At 39.8% G+C, this 8,887-nt stretch overlaps 1 protein-coding gene across 1 annotated transcript; it reads left to right on the forward strand.

The window, feature by feature from the left end:
• Positions 1-763: 763 nt before the first annotated feature.
• Positions 764-1,894, forward strand: LOC115456808 (actin-related protein T2-like). Its single transcript, XM_030186121.1, has one exon. It carries the CDS (start codon positions 764-766, stop codon positions 1,892-1,894), a length of 1,131 nt encoding a protein of 376 aa, XP_030041981.1.
• The last annotated feature ends 6,993 nt before the right edge of the window (positions 1,895-8,887 follow it).

Below are 8,887 nucleotides of genomic sequence, written 5' to 3' on the forward strand. Positions count from 1 at the left end.
TATCGTGTGCTAAATGCCAGGATGTCCATTATATTCCTATGTGAATTTCTAGCATGCACTAAAAATGCTAGCGCTCCTTTGTAAAGGACCCCCTGAGGTAATAGACTGTAGGGCCTTGAACTGAGTTTTCCTTCCTCCCACTGATCTGGAGCCAGTACATGAATGGTCTCCCCCCTCCCCCCCTTTATAAGCAGGACTCTTCAGATAGCACTAATAGAGACATATTCCAGGGGGGGTTTCACAAGAATCAGGCAATTAATTTGGAAATGCTGGTTGGTACTGGTACCCTGAAACTTCCTGTGGAAAGTAGTGCTATTGAGTAAAACAAATGTTACCATGGTATCATTGAATAGCAATTCCACAGCCTGATAGCTAAAAGGCTTGCTACTATACTAATCAGGCACATAAAATTAAAAAAATAAAAGGATACTTGAAGGTTTTATACCAATGGACCCTTTATATAGTTAGAGATGAAGACTGAATGAGCAAACCATATGGGCAGCAGTGGCCCAGCTGTAATGACCAAGCCCATTATTACTCAACCGGGAGCATTGTTAGATATTCTGGAGGCATGCAAGAGCTTTAAAAACTAGTGGAAACTATGACACTGGGTGACGATGGTGTAAACGTTTGCATGACTGTTAGAAGATTGTCGAGGTAAGGTTATTTGTAACATTGTGAGATTATTCTCTCTGTTACTTGTTAATGGGCTCTCAGCAATATACAAGAAATCTTTGCCAAGGGTCTGCATGTTGTGGTAGACATGTGTGATCTGAGATACTTGGATGTCCCTGCTATTGTCATTGACAATGGATCAGGGTTATGTAAGGCTGGTATGTCCGGGGAAACAACACCAAGATCCATTATTGTTCCAGTCATTGGCAAAGCCAAAAGCAAAACATCAGCAGGAGGCTCGTCAAAGGATTACTATGTCGGAAAAGAAGCCCAAGCTATGAGAGATGTCCTAAATTTGAAATATCCCATCGAACGTGGAATTATTTCATCTTGGGATGACATGGAAAAGATCTGGAAATATGTCTATAGACAACAGCTTAAGACCAAGCCACAAGAAAGGCCATTGCTAATGAGCGAGCCCCCTTTGAACCCATTACAGAATCGAGCAAAAATGACTGAAGTTATGTTTGAAACACTAAAGGTACCAGCAATGTATCTGTCAGTCCAAGCTATCTTAGCATTGTATGAATCGGCAAACACTACCGGACTGGTTCTAGACTGTGGAGATGGTATAACCCATGCAGTACCTGTCTTTGAGGGTTACTGCTTACCCCATGCTGTTTCCAAGCTACACATTGCAGGCAAAGATATCAATGACTATTTAAAGAAGCTTCTTTCAGACAGTGGCCACTCGCTTGATTGCACTAGCAATAAAGATGTTGTAAATGAGATCAAAGAGCAGTTGTGCTACGTTGCTGTAGATCCATGTGAAGAATTGGGGAAAAAAGCAAATGAGATTTGCAGAAACTTTGAACTGCCTGATGGAAATACCATTCAAATCAGCTATCAGCTCTTCAGAGCTCCAGAGATTCTGTTTTCACCTTCAAGTTTTGGGGCTGAGTCACCCGGGGTTCACAAAATGGTCTTTCATAGTGTTATGATGTGTGACACTGATATTCACAGCACTCTGTATGAAAATATGGTACTGGCAGGGGGCTCCTCCGTCTTCCCTGGGTTTCAAGAGAGAATGCTAAAGGAGCTGCAACTGCAGACCCCAAGTGATGTTTCAGTAAGGGTAGTGGAAACTCCCGACAGGAAGATCTCTGCTTGGGTTGGAGCCTCTCTTATTACTTCCTTGACATCTTTTAGGCCAATGTGGGTGACAAACAGTGACTACAAGGAGTTCGGACCTACTGTAGTCCAAAGGAGGTGCTTTTAGAAGCAGGTAAAGATCAACAGTATCTGTGTAATGCATCAGCATTTCCAGACTAGACTGTCAACTCTTTAAAAATAAATAAATAAATAAAACAAAATCATAGGTGCTTATATGATGAGTTATTATGGAGTTTAAAAAAAGTGTTGTATTAAAAAAAAAACTGCTATGCTCCACCATTTATTTGTGGACTCCATTATAATTTGTATGAAGTTCATTCCCTTTTATTCTGGAGACTGGAATGTGACATACTTCAAATAAAAGAAAATAGTGTCATCGTGACAAATGTGAGCCTGGAAGCTGAGGGGCAGAGGCTGAGATACTGGATGAAGGTATCTTTTATTTGTCTTCAAAATCTACCAGTCAAGTTTATTAGCAAAGCATGCCAAATGCAAAGAAGAGAGGGTATTTCTACTACATCTATCCTCGGATTCTATATAAGGTGTGGTGAGTTGCATGCGTTAAATTGGGCATGCGCCCAATTTACACGCACACCTTGAGTAATGAGCCAATCAGCACTGATAATTGGCCAATAACAAATTACCATCACTAACTGGCAATAATTGGAACCAGCATTGAATATCTAGGTCAATGCAATCATTTAGAACATGACTGGGCACAGGATAATCTTCAGACCGGTTAGTTCAGTGGATTAGTTCTTCAGACTGGTCAGTTCCTTGGATAAAGTTAAGGCAGCCTGTTTGGTGTCCTAACTTTATGTGCTTACTCAGCCAGTTAGTGGACTGGATATCATTGCTAACCTATTAAGGGCCAGTTCTGTCCAGGATTTGCCCCAGCACTAACTATGCAGAGCTGATATTCAACTTCACTGCTCAGTTAAGTGTCTGAATATCAATGGCCAGCCCACTCAACATGATTTAAGCAGCAAAGCCTCACCAGGCTGAATATTGACCCCACAATCTTACATTTTCATTGTTCAATCCATTTGCAAGGCTGCCTCCTCGAAGTCTAGGTGAGCCAAGTTTCAGAAAAGTGATTACAATGTCTTGGTGTGACTTATTTATTTACTAGCTGTCCCCACTGGCATTGTTTAGCGATAGGTTAGTACTTTGTAATTGAGAAACAAAGCAAGGTTTATTTGAGTGTAATAACACTATATACTCATGGGCTTCTAATTTCAAACTAAAACTTAACACAGATAAGTTTCTAATTATAACTAACCCTCACCATCCTATGAATCTTAGTAACTTAACTCAAGGGAATAGGTTTTGTTCTTAATAGTAATCAATGAAAATCTTGGGAGTCACAATAGATCATTTCCTCACCTTTGAAAACCAAGTCTCTAAGTTGACCTCGAGTGTCTTTCACTCACTTTGGAAGATAAAGAGATTGAGGCCATTTTTCTCTAAATATGTCTTTCATATTTTGATTCAATCCCTTGTCCTCATTAAATTTGGCTATTCAAAAGGGGGTGTGGCCATGGGAGGCTCATGGGCAGATTGCGGGTGTTCCCACAACTTATGCACACTGTTAGAGAATAAGGGAGATCTATACATAATTTAGGCTTGACGATTTACACCAGGGTTGAGTTGGTGTAAATGCTTTCACGTAAAGGTAGTTGTGGATCCTGGCTATAAGTGCTATTCTATAAACGGCGACTGACTTTGAGCACTGTTTATGGAATAACACTAAGCACTATTTTTTACACTGATTTTTTCAAAGCCATTTGTAGAATTTAATCCCATATGTATTGAATAGGTGAGCAGGGGGTTAATAATTAAAAACAGGGGTTAAGTCTCAAAAAATGTGGACTTTTAGCCTGGATTTAAATCAGTAGATTCAATCTTGTATTCACATGCTTTTTTTTTTATTTATCATTTTACTTAATTACATTCACATTTATCACATGAATGTAAGGAAATACAGAAATTAATATAAAAAGGAAAACATTTTCTCTCAACAATATATATTTACATAATTGTCCACAATTGGAAGATCCAAGATCAGGAAAACAATCTTAAAGAAAATAAGAAAAACTCAAAATGGTTAATCTTACACTTCACATTTTTCTGAGGGAGGAAGGTTAATCGGTTATTGCAGCCGGTACAGTGGTAACTGAAGGAAGTTGCTGCAGAGGATTCTTCATCTGTTTCCACAAACTCTTATAATTTCTTAGGTTCAAACAAATAAGTAATAAGGAAATAAAAACACTTACAAGGGAATTGCGCTAGGAAGGTCCCACCTAGGGCAATGATTCCTGGCTTAAAAGCCAAGACTTCACACCTCCCAGTCTGCGATTCCCTTGATGTGTCAGGAAATATATGCATCTTTGAACCCAAAAAACTATCAACCATGTATCGGAAATACAATTTCAAAACATTGTTCCTATCTAAATCAAAGACGAAAGTCACTAATAATAACTCTATCTATAACTTCTGAATTTTCCAAAATGTCCGTTAAACTTACATCTCTTTTCTCTGATAAAGAAGATTTTAAAGGAAATATAATTTTAGTTACCAAAAGGTGGCTATCAGAAGGTATTAGCAAAGTATCAGAGAAATATTTCTTCAAGAATTCAGTAGCTGATATATAAGATAGTATAGGTAAATTTATCATTCTCAAGTTTTTTTCCCTTAATTGGTTCTCCAGAAATTCCAATTTTTACAAGAAAGATAACTATTCTTCATTACCAAATTGTCTGATTTTCCTAGAGAAGCCATTTCCGTAATCAAAGTCTCTATTTTTATATCTTGGACTTCCACTTTGTTAGATAAGTATTAATATAAATTCTTTAACTCTCATAGTGAAAATTTTTTAAACATCTGAAGAAGAGAGTTATTCACATTCTGCTGCAGTTCCTATAGTACGTCCATTATGACATTATTGGCTTCACCAAGTCCAATTTCTCCACAGAAACCGCTCCAGATATCTTCAGGGGGAAGAGCTCACTCTCCAATCCCCCAGTTGGTTTATTATCCGAGTCGATGCTGCACCAGAACCTCCTCGGGCCACGTGAAAATCCTAACCCACTTCGGGTGCTTCCATTATTGACCTCCATAGCGAAGCATTACTATTTCCGGGTCTTGGAGGGGTCGTGCCAACAGGGGGACTCAAAGTCACTCCCTCCACTGAGATTCGGCAATAAAGCCTTGCTGTTCCCCGAAGCAAGAACCGATATCCCCGACGTTATGACCCCGAATCTCTCCAAAATAGACTGAGAAGTGGTGGGAACCCCAGCCGTGTTCGAGGAGGACAGCACCACGGCTTTGCCTTTTCTCTTCCCCATTCTCTGGGGAGCGTGTCCTCTTCTTCAGGCATTCTGGTGTAAAACGGGAACTCAACTAGCGAACGTCCTCCCTCAACGCCATCTTGGATCCTCCAGGTTGGGACACTCTGTCTGGTTTCTCCTCAGAGGCCTGTCTGATATGGGTAACCCTACAACATAGCCCTCCGAGTCATTGAAACACGGAAGTCCCTCCACCACTTACAAGGTGGTGTCCCTTCGGAGGGGGTCACATGCTTTTTATACATATGTACCCCATTGTCCACATAGGAAATATACTCTACACATTAGAGAAGCTTTATAAATTGACTTTGCATATGTTTAAAGTGCATTAGTTTTCAAAGTGAAATTAGATGTGTATTTCACTTAGGGGCCCTTTAACTAAGTTACTCGAAGCTCTAACACGCCTAAAAGGTCTTTCCACAGGATGCACTAAAGCATCTTGCAGTAATGTTCCTGTTTGCATGCTCTAAGCAAGCGTTATTTATGCTTTTTGTAATTATTTTTGAAGGAGGCATGTCATGGATGGAGAATGGGTGTGGATACTTTAACCAGCTAACACACTAGGTAAATGTAACATAAGGACATAATGTACATAAGTACATAAGTAGTGCCATACTGGGAAAGACCAAAGGTCCATCTAGCCCAGCATCCTGTCACCGACAGTGGCCAATCCAGGTCAAGGGCACCTGGCACGCTCCCCAAACGTAAAAACATTCCAGACAAGTTATACCTAAAAATGCGGAATTTTTCCAAGTCCATTTAATAGCAGTCTATGGACTTGTCCTTTAGGAATCTATCTAACCCCTTTTTAAACTCCGTCAAGCTAACCGCCCGTACCACGTTCTCCGGCAACGAATTCCAGAGTCTAATTACACGTTGGGTGAAGAAAAATTTTCTCCGATTCATTTTAAATTTACCACACTGTAGCTTCAACTCATGCCCTCTAGTCCTAGTATTTTTGGATAGCGTGAACAGTCGCTTCACATCCACCTGATCCATTCCACTCATTATTTTATACACTTCTATCATATCTCCCCTCAGCCGTCTCTTCTCCAAGCTGAAAAGCCCTAGCCTTCTCAGCCTCTCTTCATAGGAAAGTCGTCCCATCCCCACTATCATTTTCGTCACCCTTCGCTGTACCTTTTCCAATTCTACTATATCTTTTTTGAGATACGGAGACCAGTACTGAACACAATACTCCAGGTGCGGTCGCACCATGGAGCGATACAACGGCATTATAACATCCGCACACCTGGACTCCATACCCTTCCTAATAACACCCAACATTCTATTCGCTTTCCTAGCCGCAGCAGCACACTGAGCAGAAGGTTTCAGCGTATCATCGACGACGACACCCAGATCCCTTTCTTGATCCGTAACTCCTAACGCGGAACCTTGCAAGACGTAGCTATAATTCGGGTTCCTCTTACCCACATGCATCACTTTGCACTTGTCAACATTGAACTTCATCTGCCACTTGCACGCCCATTCTCCCAGTCTCGCAAGGTCCTCCTGTAATCGTTCACATTCCTCCTGCGACTTGACGACCCTGAATAATTTTGTGTCATCGGCGAATTTAATTACCTCACTAGTTATTCCCATCTCTAGGTCATTTATAAATACATTAAAAAGCAACGGACCCAGTGCTGGGGCTGCTTGATAACAGTGATCATAATATGATCAGATTTGATATCAACTCTGGAGTAAGTACACACAGGAAATCCAATACATTAGCATTTAACTTTAAAAAAGGAGACTATGAGAAAATGAAAAAAAATGGTGAAAAAAACTTAGAGGAGCAGCTGCGAAGGTCAAAAATTTACATCGGGCGTGGATGCTGTTCAAAAATAACACCCCGGAAGCTCAGGCCAAATATATTCCAAGTATTAAAAAAGAGGAAGGAAGGCCAAATGACAGCTGGCATGGTTAAAAAGTGAGATAAAGGAAGCTATTAGAGCTAAAAGAAAATTCTCCAGAAAATGGAAGAAGGATCTGACTGGAAATAATAAGAAACAGTATAAGGAATGGCAAGTCAAATGCAAAGCGCTGATAAGGAAGGCAAAGAGACTTTGAAAAAAAGATTGCATTAGAGACAAAAACATATAGTAAAAACTTTTTAGGTATATTAGAAGAAATAAGCTGGCAAAAAAATCAATTGGACTGAAAGATGACTAAGGGGTAAAAGGGGCACTCAGGGAAGACAAAGCCATAGCAGAGAGATTAAATGAATTCTTTGCTTCAGTCTTCACCAAGGAAGATTTGGGAGAGATACAGTACCAGAAATGGTATTCAAAGCTGACGAGTCGGAGAAACTGAATCAAATCTCTGTAAGTCTGGAAAATGTAATGGGGCAATTTGGCAAATTGAAGAGTAGCAAATTGCCTGGACTGGATGGTATTCATCCCAAAGTGCTGATAGAATTGAAAAATGAATTTGCAGAACTATTGTTAGTAATATATAATTTATCTTTAAAATCAAGCATGGTACCAGAAGCTTAGAAGGTGGCCAATGTAAAGCCGATTTTTAAAAAGGGTTCCAGAGGTGATTTGGAAATTATAGACCGGTGCGTCTGATGTCGGTGCCAGGCAAAATGGTAGAGACTATTATAAAGAAGAAAATTACAGAGCATATTCATAAGCATGGATTAATGAGATAAAGTCAACATGGATTTCTGTGAAGAAATGAACAAACATGTGGATAAAGGTGAGCCAGTTCATATTGTGTATCTGGATTTTCAAAAGGTATTTGACAAAGTACCTCATGAAAGACTCCAGAAGAAATTGGAAAGTCATGTGATAGGAAGTAGTGTTCTATTGTGGATTAAAAACTGATTAAAAGATAGAAAAGACAGTATGGTTAAATGGTCAGTATTCTCAATAGAGAAGGTTAGATAGTGAGGTTCTGCAGGGTTCTGTGCTGGGACTGCTGCTTTTTAACATATTTATAAATGACCTAGAGATTGGCAGAGGACGTTTAATATGAGCAAGTGCAAAGTGATGCATGTGGGAAAGAGGAACCCAAACTATAGCTATGTGATGCAAAGTTCCACATTAGATGACATTAGGTGTCATCGTTGACCAAACGTTGAAACTCTCTGTTCAGTCTACTCGGCGGCTATGAAAGCAAATAGAATGCTAGGTATTATTAGGAAAGGAATGGAAAACAAAAATGAGGATGTTATAATGCCTATGGATCGCTCCATGGTGTGACCACACCTGAAATACTGTGTGCAATTCTGGTCACCGCATCTCAAAAAAGATGTGGAATTAGAAAATGTAGAGAAGAGCGACAAAAATGATAAAGGGGATGGGACGATTTCCCTATGAGGAAAGGCTAAAGAGGCTAGGGCTCTTCGGCTTGGAGAAAGGATGGTGAGGGAGATATGATAGAGGTCTATAAAATAATAAGTGGAATGGGTAGACATGAATAATTTGTTTACTCTTTCCAAAATTACTAGGGCTTATGGCCCTCAATGAAGCTACAAAGTAGTCATTTTAAAACAAATCGGAGAAAATATTTCTTCACTCAACTTGTAATTAAACTCTGGAATTCATTGCCAGAGAATGTGGTAAAAGCAGTTAGCTTAGTGGAGTTTTAAAAAGATTTGGATAACTTCTAAAAGAAAAGTCTGTAAGTGTCACGGTTGTGGCCATGCCCTTATGTTCAGACCTACTGTTTTTTTTGTTACATTTGTACCCCGCGCTTTCCCACTCATGGCAGGCTCAATGCGGCTTACTATTTATATACAGGTA

Source organism: Microcaecilia unicolor, chromosome 13, assembly GCF_901765095.1.
Source record: "Microcaecilia unicolor chromosome 13, aMicUni1.1, whole genome shotgun sequence".
Taxonomy (NCBI): Eukaryota; Metazoa; Chordata; class Amphibia; order Gymnophiona; family Siphonopidae; genus Microcaecilia; species Microcaecilia unicolor.